Genomic DNA, 23590 nt, shown 5'->3' on the forward strand with positions numbered 1-23590 from the left:
AAATTAGGGCCTGTGCAGGATTTTCTGTCACGATCACGGCGGAAGCCACAGAAGCAGGCTCGCTGTCGTGGGGCGCAGTCGTGGGGCGTCTAGGAGGTATTGCCTCTTTTTTCCAGCTCCACGCCCGTCAGGGCGGGTTTGCGACGGTTGGCTGTAGAGGTAACGTAGTGCCCGCTGTTCATGTAAGATAAGATACCATGGCTTGCATTCCGCATGCTGCAGCTAGGAAATGAGTAGCAGCTGCATGCACTTTGTGGAGGGGCAACGAGCCGGTCCAGAGAGCCGTGGCCGGTGTTGGAAGGCCGAGTGAGGTACAGTTGGTTGTGTTCGTGTGCTGTTGCTGCTCTGCTCTGCTGCTGCCCTTGTCGGCAGGGGCAAATAAGAAGACAGCTAGTACTACGCAAGCCAATTTCCAGAGGAAGCCTCGGGACGAAGCAGACCCGCAGCGAGAAAGGCCCATTCGGCAACCCAGCAGAGCGCAAGGAAGGCCGCAGAGAACATTGGCACTGCTCCGCTAGAAGGAACGCGAAGAAGATTGCGAGCATGAGCGGAAAGACAGAGGACGGGCCCACAAACTAATATTAGCTCTTGCGTGAACGTGAAGGCTTCAGGCCGGGCAATATGTGGCAAAGCAGATATGCATGAGCACGACGACGGTGGATGTCGCACAGCCAGCCATACGGACATTGTGCGCGTTGCTGCTATCGGGGCTGATCCTACGGACCGGCACGACTTAAGCTGCGAGAGGGCCTCCTGTTTCGCCACCATACCCTTGTCTGGCCGTGCTCGCTTGCTGCGAGCGAGGGGGAGCGTGCGAGGCTGCCGCGTTCTACGGGCTTTCTCCACCGACAGCCTCTGAATTTGCTGCTGCTGCTGCTGCTTTCTCTTGTCCCGTCACGAGCTCAAACGGAGAAGCGATGCCTCTGGCGTTTGGGCAGGCAGCAAAACGGAGCAGCCTGGGCAGAGAAGAGAGGAGAAGCAAAGGGAAAGCACGGGGCAGGTCCAGGCGAGTCAAATCCCATACAGTTGCCCCTTTGGGCAGGAGGCGTGGGTAGGCCGCGTGGGAGGAAGGAAGCAAGGTAAGACAGCAGAGACGGGACGGGGACCAAAGTCAAGTAATCGCGAGATAATTATTCCAAAGTTGGGGGCTCGCGTGAAATTTCGACTCGCGCCATTTATCGGGCCTCCCCCACCGCTTTGCGTCAACGCTGCTGAGTTGTCCGCCGTGGGATGAAGATGGACGTGCCAAAAGGCGGTCATCGAGACAAGGTGGGGTTTGGCATTCGCAGGTTGCTGGCGTTGCTGGTTTTGCTGGCTGGTTTGCTGGCGGCATTGCACATGACTTGCTAGCTTACACGATGTCGACATGCAGGCCAGTCACGGCTGTACCAATAGCCGCCGGCTGCGTGACAGTCTCAAGAGCCATCCAAGGCGGCCAGCCTAGAGGGAGCCAGGCCCGGCATTCCGGCAGAAGAGGATGAAGAATGTGGAACCAGGCGGGGGAAGTGGGCATAAGACTCAGCCGCCAGAATTCGCAGACAAAGTCAAGCACACTCGAACAAACATCCGCGTGCAGAGCTTGTCCGGCGTATATCACGAACGCAGCAGGAAGCACCACATACACAATGGCTACCAATCGGCAGGTGTGGGAGGTCAAGGAGCCGTATCTGAACGCGCACTGCCTCCTGGGCGAGGGGCCGTTCTACGAGACCGAGTCCAACAGCGTGCGCTTCGTCGACATCCGCAAGCGCCAGCTGCTGACGGTCGACCTGGCAGCCGGACCATCGTCGCTGCAGGTCCTCCAGCTCGACTTGGCCATCTCGGTGACGGCCGACATCCGCGGCGTCGATCCGCGCGAACAGGTCCTGGCCGGCCTCAAGCACGGCCTCGCAGTGCTGGACCGCAAGACGGGCTCGTACGAATATGTGCGCAAGTTTAGCGAGTGCGCCAACACGAGCGGCGATGTCGCGGCCGATGCTATTGACTACAACCGTGTGCGTGGCAACGACGGCGCCGCCGATCCGCACGGCCGCTTCTGGCTCGGCACCATGACCGACTTCGATCTGGGCGAGTTCCAGCCGGAAGGTGAGTCTTTGCCGTCTCCTATCCTCTGTCTTTCCGTCTCGCGCTCACAACCACAGGCGCCCTCTACCGCTTTGACGGAGCCAAGTCGGGCGAGCTGACCCAAGCCGGCCTCACCATCCCCAACGCCATCGGCTGGTCGCCCGATGGCAGCGTCATGTACTTCACCCACACGACCGCAAACACGCTCTACGCCTTCGACTACAGCCCCGTCGACGGCAGTCTGTCCAACCGGCGCGCTCTCTACGTCCATCCCGGCCCGGGCTCGCCCGATGGCTTCCGTGTCGACGTCGACGGCTACATCTGGCACGCCATTTACGGCGGCAGTTGCGTCCTCAAGATCTCGCCCGTCGACGGCCGAGTTGTTGGCGAGGTCCGCCCGCCCACCCCCAACATCACGTGCACCCAGTTCGTCGGCACCGAGCTCTTCATCACCACCGCCGCCAACAAGGAAGACACGCCCGAGCCTGACGTGCTGGGCGGCGCTCTCTTCCGCATCGACGTCGGTGTCAAGGGGCTGCCTCCCTACCGCTTCCACAAGGACACCTGAGCAGTGGGGGAGGGTGGCATTGGCTGCTCGCCAGGACCTTGGGCCTGGCTCTTCCGGCATTCTCTAGATCCACAGAACAATGCCAAAGACTTTTCCGTTTGATGGAGTCCTCCTTAGCGTCATCTTTTCATTCATTTCTCTTCCCATTCCCCGTTTCCTCTTAAAAAAAGGGGTCACCGGCTCGAGGCAGCCGGACGCTGGCCGTTGTGCCTAGAACGTTGCTGCTATTTGTGGCCCGGCCTTGTCCATGGGGAAATAACAGCCAGCGAATCGCATTGTCGACGGATTCTGATTTGCCGGCTGGCTTCCATCGAAGGACGACTACGTACTCCGTCCGGGAAGTCATGCAAAATTACCGACATGAGAATGACCGGTACGCTAGGCCTATTGACAGGGGAAATGAGATGCGACCCTCCCTTCTGGCCACGCTTGTTCGGCCGTCTGACACCCAACGAAGCCGGCACGACGGATGATTAGGCAGCGCTGTCTCGACTCCCTGCGAGAGAAACCAAGCCACGGCGTCCTCGGGGTGGGGTGGATGTATATTTTAGGCTCGTCTAGGAAAAGTGCGGGCGTGAAAAAAAGCTTCCTAGGGCTTCCCTCATCACGGCCGATGCTACTAGCCCATTTCGCTTTCTGACGAGTACGAGTGCTCGCAGTCGTGCTACTATGTATGCACGGCGTGCTCATGGCACCTAAGCGACGGTGCTTCGACGACTCCACATAGACGCCTGTGTCTCAATCCGTAGGCGACATTGCGGCGAAGAAAGGGGGAGGAGCTTCTCCTGCAACGTCGAGTCAGTAGCCATTCTCGGTGCTGCCTCGGGATCACAAGCGCCTACTTACTTGTCCACGACAGCGCGGCAAATTGCCACCGGCAGACGACAGCAGCGTTGCAGTCGCTAATGGGCCGGTATCTCGCTCGTATGTACGGAGTACAGAGCACGGAGCACGGAGCACGGGTTACACCTGCAGCGATTCCCTCTCCTATTCCCTCTTTCTGCACGGCAAAGCGACGGCGTCTTGCGTACGTGTACGACGTACGTGCACCTGACATCGGTCTATCCGACCTGCCGATAGGGCTGACCCAGAGGCAGCATGCAGGCCATTTGGAACTGCAGAATACGAGCGCGTATACCACGTATACGTGCACCAGGTAGCCGGCAGGTATCTTACCCTCCACGGTGGGCTTGCAAGTGCCTGCATTGCCACAGTCTCCATACCGGGTAGCTCAGCCATTCCCCGGCCTTGGTCTCTGCAAATGCTCCTATTCGTACATAGTGCACCCTGCAAGAAACAGACTCTTCCGTGGTTCACGAGAACCGGGGTCGTGCGTTTGGCTGGGAGCAGAGCACGGCCTTTGGGCCTGGCCGGTGTTGTTTAAATTTGCCTCTCACATTTTCTGGCTTATACTATGTAATAACCGCAGTTCCTTGCTGATCATGTGGGGCTTCGCCCAGTGGCGATATTTTCGTCTTGAGGAGATGAAGCCGACCAAGTATCCTGCGTACATACCTGTTGCTGATCAGCTTTTTCACGGTGCAAGAGATTACCGGCCCCTACCGCCCTTCGTATCTCTGCTGCACATTTCGTCTCGGTGTTGGTCAGGGCAGATTTGGAGCGTCATGCGCAGCTCGTCACGAGGACAGTCCCGGGTCAGGCCTGATGCTTCGGAAACGAGAATCCCTGCCAGGAATGCGACTTTCGCTACCGGTGTCGCCGCACACCGTCAAACGGGCAGGTGGAGATGTCTTGCGCCACGGTGCCTTGGCTTGGGTGTGCTTGCGGCTTCACCTCTTTGTGTGCTTCCTGCCTTTGCTTTGTCGAGGGTTCTCGCTTGTTCTCATTTCGCTCTCGTCTGGCTTAAGATGGCAGGTGTCAGGTCTCCCCTGTAGGGTAAGGATGCCAGGTTTCATGCATAGCGACGGACATGGTGATGATGCAGTTGTTCTACCGGGGTTCGGCGGTGAATGAACTTCTCTCCTGGGTCCTTTGTACGGAGTAGTAAACTGGAGAGACGGTGTAGGGTGTCGGTGTAGGATCAGCACTGGGCCATTGTTTTTGAATTTTCACAATTATTCAGATCAAAGGCAAAAGGTTTTCAGAGGCGAAGAATGCTCCGTACTCCATAAGCTCCCATACGACGTAGAATTGGGAAGCTGTAGCGCTCGTTTCGGGAAGCACAGGGCTTTGCTCAATAGAGGGACCATTGGTTTAGCAGCTTTCTGCACAAAGCGAATGCTTTCAGAGGCTTCAAACACCTCTGTAGCTCGCCCTTCAAATTCCCGGTTCGTTACTCTTCTGTTTCTTCGTCAGCTGGGGATTTGTAGAGGTCGATGGTATTCGTGACAGCTTGAGGGTTCTTTGGTCTCAGAGCCGCTTGGGTTTTTTTTTTGGAGACGAATGCTTCCTTCCTTTCCTGGAAAAGTGGGTGGAAGTTTCCCTTTATGGTTGCCTGTGTCCTTTTTGCAGAGGACCCTTTTTAGCAGGAAGGGGGGTTCTCTCTTTGATTGTTTTCGTAAACTTTCCAGGACAGCTAACTTCCATTGGAAGCGTCCCAGACTTGGAGAGATTCTTCCTTGAATAAACAGCAATGACGGCAACCCAGTTTTGTTTTGATCACACAGATCACCTCCAAAAAGCCGGAAAATCAGACCCTCTTCCCGACTCTGCTGAATGTTTGCTTTGATTCTGAGCTGCACAATATTATGACCGAGATGATGCCATCTTCAATTGTTTATATATACAAGGCGTGTTGCCCAGGGAGGGGGCTTCAAAGCTCTTAACCTGCTTGCAATTCACATATGCCCCTTTCAACTCGTGATTGTTCAGCACGGCCTTGGTCAACACCCTTCCTGTACGCAGCACTTCATCTCGTGTATATCTAGTCTGTTCTGTCCCAGGCTTCGCTTGCATTACGTGTACTAAAATAAGGAAAAATAAGAAACAAAGAAAATGAGCAAAAGTCCACCAAGCTACAGCATCAGAGGCGAATGTGGCCGTCGGAGCCTCCAGACGAGTCTCCAGACGAGCCACCAAACCAACGGCGAATTGCGGGAGCGTCTGCCGATGCTGTGTCATCGTCGCCACCCATCCATCTGGGCTTTTTGATGCCGTTGCCGAGATCGTGGAGCCAGCGAGGCGGCTCGATCGTGTCAATGGTGTTTTTCATGCGATGACCCAGCAGCTGGAAGAAGTTGCCGTCGCTGTCGCTGTCGTCATCGGCGGTGGCGGTATTCTGCTGAGCGGACCGGTCAGCAGCTGGCGATCTCGGCTGGCCGCTGCCCAGAGTCCGTGTCCGAGGTGGCAGGAAGCCCGAGTTGGACGGCGAGACAGCAAATGGCGTCGTGGTCGATCCGGCTTCCTCGTCGACGCCGGTCCGACGACTGTTGCGAACAGCAGCTCCTCCTCCTGCTGCTGCCTGTCGCCGCTGCCGGATGGACGTGCCGTCGAGCTCGCGTTCGATCAGGTCGCGACCCTCACGCCAGGATCCCGTGCCGTAGTGCGGCGTGTTGTCGCCATTGCCGTCGTCGTCGCCATCGGGCAGGCGGTCGGCGAAGCCACAGACACGCCGCACCTTGCCGTAGAGCCCCAGCAAGGTGGCCAGGACGGGCAGTAGCAGAAAGGCCGGGAAGACGTAGTCGAACCATTCGCCCAACGGTGTCAGGTTGATCAGACGGCCGAGGAAGTCGTAAAAGACCGTCTTCTTGTACACGCCGGGCGACACAAAGGTCATAAAGTTGTACGACAGCGGGATGCTCAGGCGAGCGACCTGCGACGCGTACCAAAATGCCGACTCGTGCGCTGTGTTGCGCCTGACCAGCGCGCGGCCTCGCCACACCCGAACTTCGGTAACGGATGCCAGCGCGGCGGTGCACATGTATAGGATCCAGCCGGCGGCGATCAGCTGGCCGGCAAAGCCCACCTGACCCTTGTCGCCGGTCCAATGGTGCACCACGCTCAGGTTGACCACCGAGGCGGCCGGCAGGGCCGCCTTGACCAGCTCCGACCACACGATGGCGGCCGAGGCCAGAGCCAGAACCACGCCCAACGCTGTTCGCACGTACGGGATCACGTGATAGTGCAACACGAAGCGTGTATACGGCGTCAACACGCTGCCGTTGCCACTGCCACGGTCAAGCCGCTGTGACGTCACCGAGCTCAGCACGACCTGCGTCTCCGCGTACCGCTGCAGCAGCCGCGTCCACTCGCTCTGGTAGCGGGACCGCGCATGGCGGCTGCGCACCAGCTGGCGCGTCACGTCGGCCATGTACTTCTTCGTGATCACGGCCGGGATCGTCCGGGTTTCGGCCGGTGCAGACGCCGCCAGGCTCGGCCGTAGATGGGCACCCGGCTGGCCAACCGTCTCGGCCAGCTCGTCGATCCAGTCGCGAAACTCCAGCGCCGACCCCGTCTTGCGCCGGCTCAGCTCCGACACCTGCAGCTCAATGTCTTCCAGGTCCATCTCGGCCTCCTCCAACTTCTCGTACAGGCTGGGCGCCTGGGTCTGCAGCCGTCGAAGTCGGCGGCTCGGGGTGGCCGTCCGCAGCAGCCGCCGCGGAATGGCTACCAGTCCGTGACCCATCAGGTAGATGGCCAGCACCAGGCCCCAGCAGTACGACAGCGCCATGACCAGGCTCTTGAGCGCCATGAACGACGCGCCTGACGTGACAAACACGTACACGAGGCCGGCCAGCCCCAGTCCACACACCATCAGGTGGTACTGACCATTCTGGCGCAGCGAGTAGAGGAGCCGGTCCTTGGGCTCGCGAAAGCCCGCGTCCGAGTACTCGGCCAGGATCGGAAGGATGGTCCTGCGATGAAGGCCGGTCAGCACAAGGCCGGATCACCGGGAACGCAAACACACTGGACTTACCAGGTCAGGGCAAACGTCAGCCAGTATGTGATCCTCCAGGCAACGCGCAGAACCGACTCAGGCAGCCAGATGCCCCGCGTGGCCTCGTCATCGGTCCGCGCGCTGGATGCAAGGTCGATGGGCACGAGAAGGATGATGTTGGCCGGCAGCCACAAGGCGAAAAACACCGGCACCAGCAGGTAGGCCGGCGTCGTGCGGAGCGGCAGGTAGTAGCGCAGCACTAGCAGCACCACGAGCGAGAGCACAAAGAGCGCCAGACAGGCAAACACCTGGGACCCGACGCCGCTCGGAGTTGCTGCTGCTGCGAACAGGACTTGCGACATGGTCGGCAGTGGACGGGCACAACGGCGTCCATCGAACGCTCGGCCGATGTGGAGAGGTGAAGCGGGGTATGGCCAGAGGCACGACTTGACAGGTCCGAAATTCCGTGTGCAGACGCCGGCTGTCGGGCGCTCGTGATATTCTGGAGCAGGGAGACGAGACTAGAGAATCGAGAGGCAGAAGCGGCAGATTGGCAAATGCGGCCTAGTGGAGAATGACGACTCGCATGGCGTTACGTAAGCGGCGTTACCGTGCTGTCTTCGGACTTAAGGAAGCTCGTCCACACGGCGTACACAGCTGTGCAGACCTTGGCCGATTACATATCAGTACGGAGTACAGGCTTGGCGATCCAGGGCTGTGAGGCTCCGCAAGCTACAGCCCCAATCAGGAAGGTTAATCCTGGGTCAGCTCCCAGCATACGGCGACCTGCTTGCAGCATTGTGGGCGATAAGCTGCCCTGGCCTATGGCAGCGTTGCACTCTTAGCTCTGGCTGTCGTGAACGATGTAGAATAAGTCGTCCGTCGAGTCTTCCCTTCGGACGACGGGATGGGGCAGAATGGCTCAACGGAAGCAGCAGAAAGGCAGAAAAAAACAAGTAAAAGGTCCACTAGGTTTGGATCTTTGGATCTTTGCGAACAATGCTTTCTTCCCTTTCCCCAAAGCAATCTCGCCCTTCTCCAAATGTCGTTCTCCGTTTTCTCCAAATTCCCCTCATCTCGCAGACTTGCACGTCTTCCCCGAGTGCTCGCTGCTTCCCCCAGATGTGCCCCAAGCCACAGGGCGTTTAGCGCTGTTTCTAGACAGTCGTCCTTCTCGCCTAGGGCTCAGCTCAACCGGACGGGTGCCTCTCTGCAGCGGTATTCCACCGCAACATTGCCGACCGGCCTTGAGGTTGAGATCACTGCACCAAACGGCCAGACCTGGTTGCAGCCGCAGGGCCTGTTCATCAACAATGAATATGTCAAGAGCAGCACGGGCGACACGGTCGTGACCATCAACCCCACGTAAGTTCTCGTAATTTTCTTTTCCCCTTTTTTCTCCTCGTAGCCCCAAATCCCCGACCCCTCATCCCGCATTGTCTGCATCACGCATCCCACAATTTCGAATCCTACATCCCGCATCCTGCATCGGACATCCCACGTCATCCCACGTCCCCGGACGCAAGACAAAATTCCCGGCTGACACTGAAACACCAGCACCGAGGAGGAAATCTGCGCTGTTTATGCCGCATCGGCCAAGGATGTCGACACGGCCGTCAAGGCGGCCCGCAAGGCCTTCCGCGACCCGTCGTGGAAGAAGCTGTCGGGCACCGAGCGCGGCAAGCTGCTGTACAAGCTGGCTGACCTGGCCGAGAAGAACGCCGAGATCCTGGCCACGATCGAGACGCTTGACAACGGCAAGCCGTACAAGACGTCGCTCAACGACAGCGTGACTGAGTTTGTTGACACGCTTCGCTACTATGCCGGCTGGGCCGACAAGGTCCAGGGCAACGTCATCGACGTCGGGCCCAACAAGATGGCCTTTACCGTCCACGAGCCGCTGGGCGTTTGTGGCCAGATCATCCCCTGGAACTTCCCCCTCGAGATGGCCGCCTGGAAGCTGGGTCCGGCTCTCGCCTGCGGCAACACCATCGTGCTCAAGCTGGCCGAGCAGACCCCGCTGTCGATGCTGTACATGACCAAGCTCATCAAGGAGGCTGGCTTCCCGCCCGGCGTTATCAACGTTATCAACGGCTACGGCCGTGAGGCCGGTGCCGCCCTCTCCCAGCACGAGGACGTCGACAAGATCGCCTTTACCGGCAGCACGGCCACCGGTCGAGAGATCATGAAGATGGCCGCCAGCAACCTTAAGAACGTCACACTTGAGACCGGTGGCAAGTCGCCGCTGCTCGTCTTCTCAGACGCTGATCTCGACCTGGCTGCCACTTGGGCCCACTCGGGCATCATGTACAACCAGGGCCAGATCTGCACGGCCACGTCGCGCATCCTCGTCCACTCTTCCGTTCATGACCGCTTCGTCGAGCTGTTTAAGGCCGCCGTCTCCGAGGTCTCCATCGTCGGTGACCCCTTCCACGAGGATACCTTCCAGGGTCCCCAGGTCACCCGTGCCCAGTATGAGAACGTGCTCCGGTTCGTCCAGGTCGGCCAGGACGAGGGCGCCACCCTTGTTATGGGCGGTCGTCCCAAGGGCGGCCCGTTGGCACACGATGGCCACACAAACAAGGGCTTCTTCGTCGAGCCGACCGTGTTCACAGATGTGACGCCGAACATGACCATTTTCCGCGAGGAGATCTTCGGACCTTGTGTGGCTATTGCCAAGTTTGAGACTGAGGAGGAAGCTTTGGAAATGGCCAACGACTCAACGTACGGCCTAGGTGCTGCCGTCTTCACCCGCAACCTGACCCGGGCTCACCGCGTGTCCCGTGAGATCGTTGCTGGCATGGTGTGGATCAACAGCAGCAATGACATTGACTTCCGCGTGCCGTTTGGCGGTGTCAAGCAGTCTGGTATCGGCCGGGAACTCGGCGAGGCCGGCCTGGCGGTGTACAGCACGTCGAAGAGCATCCACATCAACATGGAGGCGAGCTGAAGTGTTTCCAGCTGGTTTATGGACGTGCCTCTGGAGGCTTCGTAGTGCTGGCCATTGCCATGAAGGATTATACCCGTATGCGAAACTGTTCGCAGATGTATATCATCGTGCCAATCGTATATAAGACCCTGGATTGCTATTTAGAGGATGCAAAGCACGTTAGGAAATGGGAAATGATAAAAATAGACTCTGAGCTGTTCAAAGCATGTCTATTCACCTGCTTATTGGCGAGGCTGAAAGCGATGATCCACCCTGTCGTTCTGGCCAATAAAAACGCGCTGCTGACTAGCTCTGCCACTGTGGCCTCGCCTGCCATTTCTGCAATGAATGCGTCAGCAACTGCGATGGGGGGCAGCTTTCCTTGCTCATTTGTGCACCTCCAGCAGTCATGGATATCCGCACTTCGAAAGCCCAGCTGACCTACCCGCTTTATGCCTGCGACTTTGACGCGCAGGATGCCGGCCGCCTTGTTGTCGGTGGAGGTGGCGGCTCCAGTCGTACGGGAGTGGGAAACTGCATTGTAAGAGAGAGAGAGAAGACGTGCATATAAAGCAGGACGTCACGGCTGATCACAAACAGACAGTGCTCGATTCCTCGTCCGCCAGCAATAGCAGCCTCGCCACAGTCGCCGAGATCGAGCTCTCCAAGGACGAAGACAACGTGACGAGCCTGGCTGCAGGGCCTCGATTTGGCCAAACGACGCTCGCCTTTGCTGGTGTGAACTCGAGTCCGGCGGACCAGAAGAAGGGCAAGAACGAGCACTTCCGCGTGTTTAGCATTGACACAAATGTCCCGGCTGCAGCTGCCGAGGACGCCAACACCCCCGGGAACATCACCGAGCTGGCACACGCCTCGTTCTTTGCACCCTTGCCGGCCGAGCATGCCAACCTTCCCGACGACACATACCAGCGCCTTGTGCGCTTGTCGGCGCCCTTTTCCGACGGCCACGGCAGCACCCTGCCCCAGTTGGGCGCCTGTGCCACAGGCCTGGCCCGTGCCGGCACCTCGCAGATCGTGCTGTTCGACGTGGCTCCGGCAGCGTCCGGCTCGACGCCCAGCTCGGCGCTGCCACACGTGCGCTGTCGCATCGAGCAGCTGCCCAAGGAGGCCACCGACCTGGATGTCGTCCAGACGGACGTCGATCGGTACCAGCTGGCCTTTTGCAACGAGCACGAGCTGTTCCTGTACGACGTGGCGGCCAAGGACGGCGGCAGCGAGAAGCCCGTCCTGGCCTATACCATTCCGCTGGACGTGGCCAGCGGTGCCACCGAGCGGCCGGTCTTCCGTGCCCTCCGCTACGTGACGCCACAGTTTGTGCTCGTGGCCCTCAACATGCCCAGACGCACGGGTGTACGGCTGATGGGCCTGCGACTACCAAACAGCCTCCCGGCCAGCGCGCCTGTCAGCGAGAGGAGCGGCAAGGCGAAGCCCGTCAACATTGCCCGCACGACCACCGTGCACATTGCCGTCCCGCGGTCGATCCTGACCCAGGCGACGGCGCTGACCGTGCGCGGCCTAACACAGCCGGCGACACCTGGTGGACGCCTGGGCGACGCCCAGTTCGTTGTCGCTGTCGCCGGCGCGCCCGATAACACTATCGCGCTGTACACGCTCGAGCAGCAGGTTGTCGGGTCCGTCGAGGCGCTGGCGAAGCTGTATCCGTTTCGGACCCTGCGCCAGGTGCACGAGCTGCAGATGACGAGCTTGGCCCTGTCGCCGTTTGTCCCGCCGTCTGCTCCAACTGCTTCGGCCACCTCTTCGCCTTCGGCCTTCATCCGCCTGGCCAGCGTGTCCGTCAAGAACACCGTCGTCGTGCACCACATCCCGCTGCGGACGCTGCCGGGAACCGCCGCGCCGTCGCGCTACGTGGTGGCGCTCAAGTCGCGAGGCCCGTCCGGCATGTCGCTGTACATCTTCATGGCTGTCGTGATCGTCCTGATTGGCGTTGTGTCACAGAGCCTGCTCGAGATCCGCGGGGCCGCACCGTCTGTGCTGGGCGCACGCCAGCTGTCGCCCACCTCGTGGCTGCGACCCGAGAAGATTATCGCCAGCAGCAGCAGTAGCAGCAGCAGCCAGTCGCCCATCATCGACAATGACGGCATCAGCGTGGCCTCTCTGCTGCGCGGCGACGTCGCCCACGACGACGACGTCGCGCCACCCGTGCTCTTCTTGCGCGGCGAGGACGCCGACCACACCATCGAGGTGGTCACGCACAGCGAGGCTGAACACGGCCCGGCCGTCGCCTGGGACGGCCTCACGCCCGCACAGCAGTCTGCCTGGCGGCAGCGGCTGCAGGACGCCGGACACTGGGGCCAGGACATGGGCGAGACCGTCTTCCGGGGTGTGCTGTTCAGCGAGCTCGCCGGGGTCGTCGGCGAGATGGTGAGATGATGCAATGATGCCATGGTTGGATGGAATGTCAATTGTCCTGGGTTTCCATGTTCTATCGTGTTCTTCGTTTAAAAATCTCCCCTTCCGTCTCTCTACTCGAATTAACGGTACAGGAAGGAACTGGCAGGACTTTGGGAAGGCACGCATGACACACCTTTTTGCTTATTGGCAAGACAAAAAAGACAGTGGCCATAAACGCTTGTACTACTCTGCTCATATTCAACTTCTGTGCTTATTAAATACACGTTGGTTCCCTGCTATCCACGCAACCTGCAAGTATAAATCCCTTTCAACTTAGTCAAAAGTTTCGTGGAAACATAAGTCGAGATTAATAACATAAATCCATCTTCTGTCGTAACGCCTTTTCACCGCCATGCTAAATACACGGGCAACGAGAAACAACCACCACTACCTCTCGTCGCAGCCTCTATGGCGTCTATTGATACAGGCCGGATATCGACTTTGCCGCACGGCGCAAGAAAAAGATCCAGGTTGCAACGAGCTTGAAATGCCCAAAAAGAATATGTCCAAAGCGCCCATTATACAGTCGGGCGGAAGGTGTAGACAATAGAGGGTCAAAAGCAAGTAATATGAAATGGTACAATTTGGACCATAGATAAAAAGCCTCACCATGGATACAGACCAGGGGGCAGCACCGGATACTGTATGTCATCGATGATTTCGGTACCGTAGCCGACATCCACAACGCCATGTGCGCCAGGGATGTTGACAGTCCGCTTCCAAACAGCACCGCATTCGCCCGGCACGAATTTGGCCGCGTCCATGGCCAGGGTCATCTTGACCTCTGGGCAGTAGGTCCAGATGTGGCGCCGCTGTTCGGGCGTGCCCCAGACATGACCGTTTAGATATTTGCCCGAGCCGCCGGTGTGGTAGCCCATCGGCTCGTAGAAGCCGACACGATAGTTGTCGACGCCGTCAACCAGCTTGCCAGCCTTGGCAGCAGCGGCGATCTCGCTGGAATTGGCGTTGGAGAGCGTAAAGTTGTCCAGCCTGGTCTCGGCTCCCTCAAAGGACTCGCCCGAAAATGTCAGCGACACAGTGCCGTTAGCCACCTTGGACTTCGGCCGGTGACCCAGACGCTCAGCCAACCAGACGTCTTCCGGATCGCTGCCGTCTATGCGAACCTGCTCACGCAGAACGTCGATCATGGCGCTCACCCGGCGAAGAGACAGGCCGCCGTTACCGCCCCAGCGGCTGTCCTTGGTCCAAGGGGCACCGATCCAGTGATACTCGAGGTAGTCGTTCAAATTCCTCTGCGAGTTGGCACACAGAATGCTGTCCGTCTGGAAGAGCAGCAGCCATTCCGCCGGCTGGAGCACGGTCTCGTACAGCCACAACGTCGTTAGGAAGCGGCTGATCTCCTCCTGGCTTCCCGTTGTCATGTTGGACGGGATGTATGTCAGGTCCAGCTTGCCCGCCCGCACTTGCTCCTGGATAGCGACCGACTCGTTGATCTTCTTGACCGACTCGATCGAACCCATGAAGCGGAACCGCCAGTCGGGTGGCACCACCGAGATGAAATGCAGCATAAGCGGTGCCAGGACCGGGAAAGAACGGTTCTCAATCAGCAGGCCGACCTTGGACTCGTTGTACCGCGCCCGGGCACGGCTCTGGTAGTCGATGCCGCTTGGTGCCTGGCGTAGTGCACCCGAGAAATATACCATGGTGAGGCTGAGTAACAACCATTAGCAACGGTAACACGCAAGGCTGAAGTAGGCAGAACGTACACAAAGAACACTACCCCACCGGCAAACCGCATGCGCCGTGTGGTCTTGGCCCATAGAGCCATGACCAGCATGAACGCTGTGTTCTTCATATCGTTGAAATTGGAGTTCTTGAGGGACCCTGCGATCCGCTCCTTCCAGCCGGACTCGTCTGCAAACAGCATGTTGCCGGCTGTGTGGTATGAGGGAAACCGTAGATGTGTGATGCTGCCGCGAGGCGAGGAGGGTATGGGTAGATCGCCGATCGTGCGGCGGTGACAAACGGGTGTCAAGAGAAGAGTATGATATTGAGTCGACAGAAACAAATGTTTCGCTTAGAGACAGCTGTGCCACAATATCGGGTGGCTAAGTGTCCCTGTCGCTGTCGCCAGTGCCCGAAATGACTCGGGGTTAGCTCGCAGGTAACGAGACGAAGGAAAATGTGTCGTGATCGGAAACGTGTCTAAGTTGCAACAAGCTCTAAAACGGTGTCAAATGAGGGCAGAGAAAGGTAAGATACAAGTACGGAAATGATTATGAGAAGATTGCGCGATTCGGCACCGCGTAATGCCAGCGGTCAATCCATGCAAGGCAAGGCCAGGGAGAAGACGGTTGAAGAGAAGAGAAAGACGGGATTGCGGCTGGCAAAAAAACACAAAAGGCGTCTATCTCATTGGGATCACCGAAACCAGAAAAATATAAAAAGGAGGCGGTAATAGCCGGGACGTGTACAGGGCAGGTACCACCATGTATCCTACAGTACTCTTGCCTGGTTGAGCTATCTTATCAAACCCTGATAGAATGTGGCGCCTCCAGCAAATGGCAGAGTCCCCCACTCGTATCATGGCACGAGCAATCAAAGATTGGTAGCGGCGTGGCGCCGTCGTGGCGACCCTGGCAGCTATTCGTAATGGAGAGCGACACCGTGTCGTCAACAGCGGGTCTTGGCTCCGAAACAGAGAATACGAATGCCTCTGCATGGCAGACGGCAGTCACAGGAGCAGCGGAGTCTTAGCTTCTCCGGACGCCAAATACGATGCAACTTCGTATCAGGCATGTGTGGCTGTGTGTTAGAAATACTGAAACACGAACACGTCTAGGGCACAATTTCTCCCAAGTTACGAAAATGGCCTGTCGCTGCAGCCAGACCGCAAAGAGGGCGCAGACTGCTGCGTGCATACTCCGTACATACTAGTAGTTCAGCAGACATCGCTGGCATTAGTGATGCCTACACCCGCTGCATCTATTGTCTCGAATCACCTCCAGACGAAAGATCGCGGTATGTGGCTGGAACATATCCCTCTGAAATAAGGGGTTGTCTCTTACATAGTGCATTCTTCAGGTGTGGGTGGGGGTTTGGAAAGGGCTGTGGAAGGAAGGAACAGAACGGACCAGGTAGTGCAAAGTACCGCTGGGTATCTGTCGCCTAACCTAAACGCCCCGAGCACGCCAGTCTCCCTGCCTAATGCAGGCCAAGCGTGTTGACGCTACTTTCTTCGTCTCTTGTCTTCCACTTAGACCACGGGCCCATTCTTTTTCGCTCTCCTTTTCGATCGTGCATCTGGCGATTTCAACATTTGCATTATCCCGTCTCCCTCTTCTTACTGGCAATGGACGCCACGGCCACCATACGTCCTTCCACATTCTGATTTTTCTTTTCGTGCGCCCTCACCGGCACCTCGTTCCTTTTCATCTATTTTTGCCAACGGCCCTGCGATGTTTGGGGGGGTTTTGGACTTGCCTTAAAAACTTGCTAATCAAACACGGCCAACACGTTGTTTCTATGGTTCCTTTTTCTAGCTGACACCTCTCGTCCCGTTGGCCGAGCCTCTTCGATACATACATACCTTGCATTTCTCCAACATATTGCTCGTTATCTCTGCATCCACGACTATTGTCCTACGTGCATCATGACCGCCTCCAATAGCCAACAAGGCGGTGCCTTTGGCATCACGAAGGCCAAGTTGATGATAGTAGCCTCGCTGGTTTTCACGTGAGTTGTCCTCTTCGTCCCAGTCCGCTCCGACCCTCCGGGCCGTTCGTCCGTCTCTAACAGGCTGCAGATGGTGGTTCGCGCACCTCCTTCCCCACTACCAAAGCACGATCCGCGAACAAGTCTCGGCCGTTGCCACGACCGTTACCTCGCGCCTCCAAGAAGCCCGCCAGCGGGTACCCGCTATGAAAGTCGACTGGACCGTACCGGAAGAGCCCCGGGCCGATTTTGATGCGTCCAAGGTGGCTATGATCATTGAACCGCGCGCCCTGCCTCACCTCGTACCGCTCATTCTACACATGATCTCGGTCGTCCCACCCGAGTGGCGCTTCGTCTTCATTGGCTCCGAAGAGAGTGTTTACAGCCTCAACCGCGCTTACGCCATCAAGAACCAGCAGGTTATCGGCAAACTCGATCTTCTCGTCCTGCCTGATCCGTGGACCATCACCAACAAGGAAATGGTATTTCGCATGCTTACCGACATGCGCTTCTACGACGAGTTCCTACCGGGCGTCGAGTGGATCCTTAAATACGAGTCAGACAGCATCCTCTGTGCTAACTCGCCAAAGAGCCTCAATGACTGGCTTGAATGGGCCTGGGCAGGCGCGCCGAAGTACGTTCTGTGCTTTTCCTCCTTCCACAATCTCTGATTTGATCTAACAATGTATTTGCAGGGACCCCAACGACCGCTTTTCCGGTAACGGTGGCCTGTCGCTCCGCAAGGTAGCGGCCATTCGCAGAATTCTCGGCTTCCAGGCTCGGTACAACAACTCTGAGCCCGAAGATGAATGGTTCGGTCGTCGCCTGTACGTGCTTCCCGGTGAGAAGGTCACCTCTGGCCTCACCGCCCTCGCTGTCGAGGGTGTCTACGTCGAAAAGCCAATGGGCTTCCACGTTGCCAATAGCGGCCAAAACCTCCCTGATGCAGTATGGAAGGACAAGGCCCAGCGGAAGGAGATTTTCGATTACTGCCCAGAATTGGCGATGATCATGGATATGAAACTGGAGCGGGAGCGCTGCGAAGGAGACGACCACGAAGGTAATATCGCGGCGCGGAGCAGCTAGGGACGCGACACACTTGATGAAAGAGGAAGAAATACGAGCCCAACGAAAACAGGGTCTTGGACCAGGATATATGGTGCTGCCTCCATTGTTTGGCTTCTAGAAATGCAGTCATTTTTTATGATACCAGCCCTGTTGCTCTTCTGTATCATTACTTTTACTGGTGGGCTTATATATTTGTGCACTTCACATATGGGAGAGGGAATCTTGATAGATCGGCGTGGGTGTTGGGTCTTTGTATGGATATAACTTTTTTTATTCGATACGAGCATTGCAGGAAGCTGTTTGGAGCTGTTTGGCTTCCCGTTGTGTCAGACGGCGGAAATGTCAACCCTGCGTCTTCGTTATACGCTGCACGCAGCATGTAGCACGTCGATATACAAATTCTCCCAACATGCAGCTTTGCGGCCAATTACAGACATAGCACTTGCTTTGCGTTATCTGCGATCTTGCTGCATTGGTAAAATCATCTGGCAGATCCAGTGTCCTCGTTACTCTGTAGATTAGCGAGACGATCTACCCGCCTTCACAGCCTTTGCTCCCTGGCTGTTTCCTAGCTTACAGGTTAGGCATATACTTAGCCTCTCCATTGCACAGTTTCGTCAATCAACCTTATCTATAGTTGAGTAGCCTCGTCTAAGCACACCTTTTACGCATAGCCTGACCTAGTTTCCAAATAGCCGATCGAGGCTTAGTACCGCAATAGAGAGAAACGTGGTTTCTAGTATACAAGTCCATGACAATGAGAAGTGTCTGAGTTAAGATACAAGTGGGCTGTCCCGAATCGCCTATGTAGCGTTTTGCACCTAAAATATGCAAGTCTGGAGTCTAAGAGTTTGAGATGAAACATGATCTAGAATCCAGTATCTATCAAAACATCCTCGTCTTCTATGTACCCGTGACATATCAAGAGTCCAAGCATTAACGAAGTTGTTTATTCAGGCCAGTTGTCGAACAGCACTTCACCTTCAGTATCTGTAAGGAACATCTCGGCAAACATGGATGGCCCCTCAACACCATCATCAAACGGATAGCCTCCTTGCGGGAGTTCCGCCACATGGTTCTCTGTCAGAGCTGAATCGGCTGTCCGATCCATGGAGATATAAGGGGCCGTGTCAGGAGTGCCGGGGTTAAGGGCCGTGGCAGGTGGCGCAGTGCTGCCATCTGGCTGCTGGGAGGCCTTTGGCTTGCTGCTTCCGCCATAGCCCGAGTCCAAAACCGTGTTTGAGGTCGCCTGCTGTTGCGGCTGGACTTGTTGTTGCTGTCGCGAGGGAACCTGGCTTCTAGCATCGCTACGGAGAGCCATAGGTGGTGCATGACGTAAAGAAGAGGTGTCTGAACGTGATGAAAGGTTGGTCGAGGTTCGGTGTGGCCTGCTGATGCCAGCCAGGTCTTGAGCTGAGTTGTCGGGGATGGCGCCGGTATACTCATCGACACTGGTGCCGGGTATTTGATTTGTCCCAAGCATCGCCCTCTCATCTTCTTCCACCCTTTCTTGCCTTTCCATCCACCCTCCCAGGCTTCCTATCTCCAGTGCACTTTCATCCGTCCCAGAGGTGGCAGACCGGATAGGACGCCTGTGGCTGATGATATCACGAACGACTCGGCCCCTTGGGTCACCGTCACTTTGACGGCCGAACCTCGGTGCTGTCGAGGAGGATTGTGCTTGGCCTGTGGCAGTCATTTGTTGTATGGCCGCCTCCAAGTCCTCGACGCGCCTTTCAAGACCTTGATACTCAATGCGTGGCACAAAGTCACTAGTCACGAGGTGGGCGGTTTGAAGTGGAACTTTCAGCTCTTGTTGAGTTGGTGATTCTTTGATATCCGGAGTGCCACGAGCAGCGTCAAACTCAACGGACAGGCGAGGGACGGTGGAGGTTTGTGCCTGAGACTGGTCATCGCGCCTAGTTGATCTTGTATTGCGTCTGATTGGTTGCGCAGGTAGCAGATCTCGTCCTTTATAAGATACTGATACATCAGAACCATCTCCGTGCACACAAAACGCATTGATGATGGCGTTGTACTTTTCCCGTTTTCCGCGGGAGGCTTTGCCGCATTGATTTGGGGCGGTGACATGGGTATCGAAGTCGTTTCTGTCGTGAAACGGCCTCCAGCATTTGCGACAGAGACCAGCTCTTGGTCGTGGGTATCCTTCCTCGAGAACGTCGAACGAGGAGATGCTGCGCGGAGTAACCAAGAGCCCATGTGCGGCTCGGCCAAGGTGTCGACTATTCATAGGCAGGCTGTTAGCGGCAGGCACAAAGACAGAAACAAAGAAACAAAAAAACAGGGATGGTCGCTCACACCAACGTCGAGATATACACGTGAGGTGTATAGCAGGATGAGTATCGTTCATCCCTATCACGACTATAATAGTTTGAATCCATCTTGCGAAATGGGCACGTGAGACTGCTGTCGTCTGTTTCGCCATCGGGTCTCGGTCGTTTGCGTCGATGCTCGTCGTCTTCATCGTCGTCCTCGTCGCTCTCTTCGTCCCTATCTCGCTTTCGTTTTTCGGCAGCGACCTCGTCGACGGGAGAGCACAGAACTACTCGCTCAGTTGCTTGCGAGACAATCTGATTGCTATAAGATTCCCGGGGTCCTGCAGCTTGCATGACACCAACAGATCCCAGGCCGTCTACAAAACTCGGTACACTTATGTATGGCTGCAGGTCCTGACAAGATTGAACAGCCTCGAGCGGATGCAACCATAACGATGACGGGTGCGACATGGTTGGGGGTGACATGTCTGCGGTATTCAACTGATCAATAAATGGCGACCGAATTGATAGAGGATATTGGGATTGCGAGCAATTGTTGCTATCATAGACAGGTTGCGTTGGGTCAAAATTGCTGTCGACATTCTGGATCATGTTGTGGATTTCCTCTTGCTGCGTCATAGGCGACTCCCAAGGCACAAAAGAATTCGACACGATCGATTGATCACTCGAGCCGCTCTCGTCACCGACATCAGCGATGTTTCCGCCCAGACAGACAACGGGGGTGTCGTCATTTCCATACACAACATCGGGTGCCGGAGTCAAAGGATGGTTGGTGGTCTGCTGTTGGTCTTGGTCTTGGTCTGGGTACAGGGTGAAGTCAAAATATGGCAGATCGGTATCCCCAGGGCGGACACCTTGGGTACAGGAGTCAGGTTTCGTGATTGTAGCCGCAACACGGGCACGGTGGCTCTTCCGGCTGTACTTGTAGGCCAAGCTGTGGACGTTGGCCATGTGCTGCTTGCAGTTCGACTCCCGTTTGGACCTGTACGAGCAAGGTGCGAACTGGCATTTGAATTCGGGCGGCTTGTTTGAGTGGCGGTCGTCTTTATGGCGTAGGAGCTCCTGCGGCGTTGGGAAGCCGGTGGTGCTGTAGCTGCAGCTGCTAACTGGGCACTTGTGAGGACGTGTGTGTGTCTTCAGGTGCCGTTTTAGATCGCAGTTGCGCCGGTATGGCTTTTGACAGTCAGGACAGATGACGCCTCTGACGGACTCTGCATTGCTGGTAGCGGTAGCCACGATCATGGTGCGGGTCTCCGGACTTGAAAAGGGCAGAACAGCCTGGGTGGATGTGTCGGCATTCTGGCGGGCGACGGATTGCAGGTGGTTGTCGAGTGTAGTGTCAATATGGCCTAAAGCCAATGTGTCAGTCGCTGAGGGAATACAAGAGAGCAGGCGAAGGAAAAGCACATACCATATGAAGCCAAAGATATCTGCGGGGTCAATCCTTGGTGAAAGGGGTCATTCATTGTCCCAGCAGTGATCAGGGTCGACGGCTCGTCTTGTGTCTGCTGTTTGTAGCGAATAGACACAGCAATTGGTCCGGGACGTCGATATGCAAGACCGATATTGCGGGGGAGAGAGACGGGGCAGTATGGCCCCGTCCAAGCTGCTCTTTCAGCAGAAAGATGGGGAGAGGTGATATGGAGAGGAGGAGTGATGTACGACATGCAGCAACCGGATTTGGCAGGCGTCTGGAAGGCAGATGCGGCAGGATTGCAGGGGGGGGAGGGGGGGAGCTGCCGATGGTGGGGAAGCAAGAGGGCGAAAGGTGCACAATGGAGAGGCAGAAGAGGAAAGACAATGCAAAAAGAAAAGAAAGTACTCGAGGGGGGGGGGGGGGGGGGTTAATAAATGAGCAGAGGCGCCGTCTTGTTATGCAGGTCGTCCGTCAATTCAGTAGTAGAAAGGCGCGGCTAGCAGGAAGTATATGCAGGAGAAGTGAACTTGGTATGGGAAGTGCTGCGGGAAGATATGCAATGGAGGGGCGAGCGAGCAGGAAAGAATATAAAGGATGGTTCAGATACAGATCGACGCTTTCTCTCAATCCCCCTTCGCCAGCTGCACTCTATATGGGTTCTGCAGTGAGGGCGGGGATCGAGATACATACCCGTTGTACAGCTGTCCAGTGGCTGTACAGCAAGGCTGAGCGTAACGATGATCGATACGGAGAAGATATGCTAGACTGGTCGGTGGCCGGACCGTGTGGCCCTTGCAGACCTTGCTGTAGTGCTCGGGTAGCGAGACGCTGTTCCCCGGAAGAGAAGCGGACATGACACCAGACAAGAGAGCCTGCTCTGGAGTCTTGTCTTTTTGTCTTTTTGTCTGGCTGCTCCGAGAGCGACCGTGGCAGTGAGCAAAGATTGTCACAAAGGCTTCTTTTCGATCTGCTCCTCAGCTAGCTGGCCTGCCTATTGTCGGCTTATGCCAAGCAGAAACTGGGCCCAAGTTGCTTGCCGGCAGCGGATGGCCTAGAACGGTTGTTGTCCTTGTTCTCCCGAGGTGGGCGAGCCTCCCCTGTCGACCCAGACCCCCATGCATCTGCTCCGTCTGCCTCCAGTCTCCATAATTGCGCAAGATAACGTGGGACGCCGCTCAGCAGGCCAATCCGCATTCATGCTTTTGACGCAAACCGTATCGCCATGTCCGTCATCTGCTGTCTGCACAGACAATGTGCGGTCTGTTGCCATGCTGGGCACTCGGGGAGGCCTAGCGGTTAGAGAACAGACCGGCTGCTACATCCGTCCTGGAAGGTGGTTCGTAGGGGTCGGACATGGCCAAGTCGTCTGCTCAGAAACTCGCCATCATTCTGCTGGGTCGTCTTCCCCGACTGGTGGCTGTCCGCATCCCACGCCGCTAGGGAGGGAGGGAGAGATCGCCAGCATGGGCAGAAAAAGGGTCGAATGAGCAAGAGGGTTTGACTGCTGCTTACCTGCTGCTTGCTGGCAAACTGTGGCTGGCCTCTCCCGTAGAGGTCCGGGATACATTGAAACGAGTGTGAGTGTGAGTGGGCGGGGTTTCTTTCAGCCCCATAATAATATCCTTACTATGTATGCAGACGGTCAGCCGCAGGCCTCTTTCAATCGTGGCGGGGCGCCGTTTCTCCCTACAGAGTATGTATCCCTCAGCACTGGCTCCATCTGGTGAGCAATCGGATATATCTTACTATCTAGGACTCGTTACAGGCGGCGGATTGACAAATGGCAGGGGGCCGGTGAGTGTGCTAGGACGATGTAGGACTTCTTCGGCCTTTCCGCTGCCAACAGTACATACGGAGGATAACTTACTTGCAGTCTTGGACATGACGCGCTACGGAGCGAAAACGGTCGCTTTCTTTGCTAAAAAGGTGGCACGGTCCGCCCGCCAGGAGAAAAAAAGGTACAGCCGTACAGTAACGGGCGGCCAATGAATTGTTGGAGAGGGAACCGGTCTCTACAGTTGCTCATATTTGGCGCCACGAAGCCGGCCATTTTTTCCTGTACCACAAAAGAACGCCTTGTCGGTTGAGCGATCACTGCAGGCGAATAGAATCGCGGCTACGACTGCTGGGGACAGGTCGCCGAGCCGCACATCTAATCTAATAGGACTGTCAGTCCTTCGTTAACGGACGTGTCATTTCGTCGCCGAAAACATGCCCTCGCATGAATACAAATATGGATCTTGAAGGCACACAAAGGAAAGGCGAGCCACGCTTGCGAGGGGAACATCTGATCGCGCCTGCC

General features: G+C 56.7%; 7 protein-coding genes across 7 annotated transcripts; 4 read left to right on the forward strand and 3 right to left on the reverse strand.

The window, feature by feature from the left end:
* Positions 1-1625: 1625 nt before the first annotated feature.
* On the forward strand, positions 1626-2632 carry CMQ_7674 (calcium homeostasis protein; the record flags this gene model as incomplete). The annotated part of the gene is made up of 2 exons (XM_014314679.1): positions 1626-2085; positions 2142-2632. The coding sequence occupies 2 exons, from the start codon at positions 1626-1628 to the stop codon at positions 2630-2632; spliced, it is 951 nt and encodes a 316-aa protein (XP_014170154.1).
* Positions 2633-5615: 2983 nt separating this feature from the next.
* On the reverse strand, positions 5616-7831 carry CMQ_7389 (lmbr1 domain containing protein; the record flags this gene model as incomplete). The annotated part of the gene is made up of 2 exons (XM_014314394.1): positions 5616-7446; positions 7509-7831. The coding sequence occupies 2 exons, from the start codon at positions 7829-7831 to the stop codon at positions 5616-5618; spliced, it is 2154 nt and encodes a 717-aa protein (XP_014169869.1).
* A 680-nt stretch (positions 7832-8511) lies between these two features.
* CMQ_7108 (aldehyde dehydrogenase) lies at positions 8512-10419 on the forward strand (the record flags this gene model as incomplete). Its single annotated transcript, XM_014314113.1, has 2 exons — positions 8512-8834; positions 9027-10419. 2 exons carry the CDS (start codon positions 8512-8514, stop codon positions 10417-10419), a joined length of 1716 nt encoding a protein of 571 aa, XP_014169588.1.
* Positions 10420-10807: 388 nt separating this feature from the next.
* Positions 10808-12810, forward strand: CMQ_7310 (uncharacterized protein; the record flags this gene model as incomplete). The annotated part of the gene is made up of 3 exons (XM_014314315.1): positions 10808-10939; positions 10999-12404; positions 12525-12810. 3 exons carry the CDS (start codon positions 10808-10810, stop codon positions 12808-12810), a joined length of 1824 nt encoding a protein of 607 aa, XP_014169790.1.
* A 626-nt stretch (positions 12811-13436) lies between these two features.
* On the reverse strand, positions 13437-14719 carry CMQ_7404 (uncharacterized protein; the record flags this gene model as incomplete). Its single annotated transcript, XM_014314409.1, has 2 exons — positions 13437-14502; positions 14559-14719. 2 exons carry the CDS (start codon positions 14717-14719, stop codon positions 13437-13439), a joined length of 1227 nt encoding a protein of 408 aa, XP_014169884.1.
* Positions 14720-16444: 1725 nt separating this feature from the next.
* CMQ_7320 (uncharacterized protein) lies at positions 16445-17592 on the forward strand (the record flags this gene model as incomplete). Its single annotated transcript, XM_014314325.1, has 3 exons — positions 16445-16527; positions 16598-17140; positions 17202-17592. 3 exons carry the CDS (start codon positions 16445-16447, stop codon positions 17590-17592), a joined length of 1017 nt encoding a protein of 338 aa, XP_014169800.1.
* A 931-nt stretch (positions 17593-18523) lies between these two features.
* CMQ_7641 (c2h2 transcription factor) lies at positions 18524-21337 on the reverse strand (the record flags this gene model as incomplete). The annotated part of the gene is made up of 3 exons (XM_014314646.1): positions 18524-19817; positions 19900-21220; positions 21283-21337. 3 exons carry the CDS (start codon positions 21335-21337, stop codon positions 18524-18526), a joined length of 2670 nt encoding a protein of 889 aa, XP_014170121.1.
* Between the last annotated feature and the right edge of the window lie 2253 nt (positions 21338-23590).

Source organism: Grosmannia clavigera (assembly GCF_000143105.1).
Source record: "Grosmannia clavigera kw1407 unplaced genomic scaffold GCSC_173, whole genome shotgun sequence".
Lineage (NCBI taxonomy): Eukaryota > Fungi > Ascomycota > Sordariomycetes > Ophiostomatales > Ophiostomataceae > Leptographium > Leptographium clavigerum.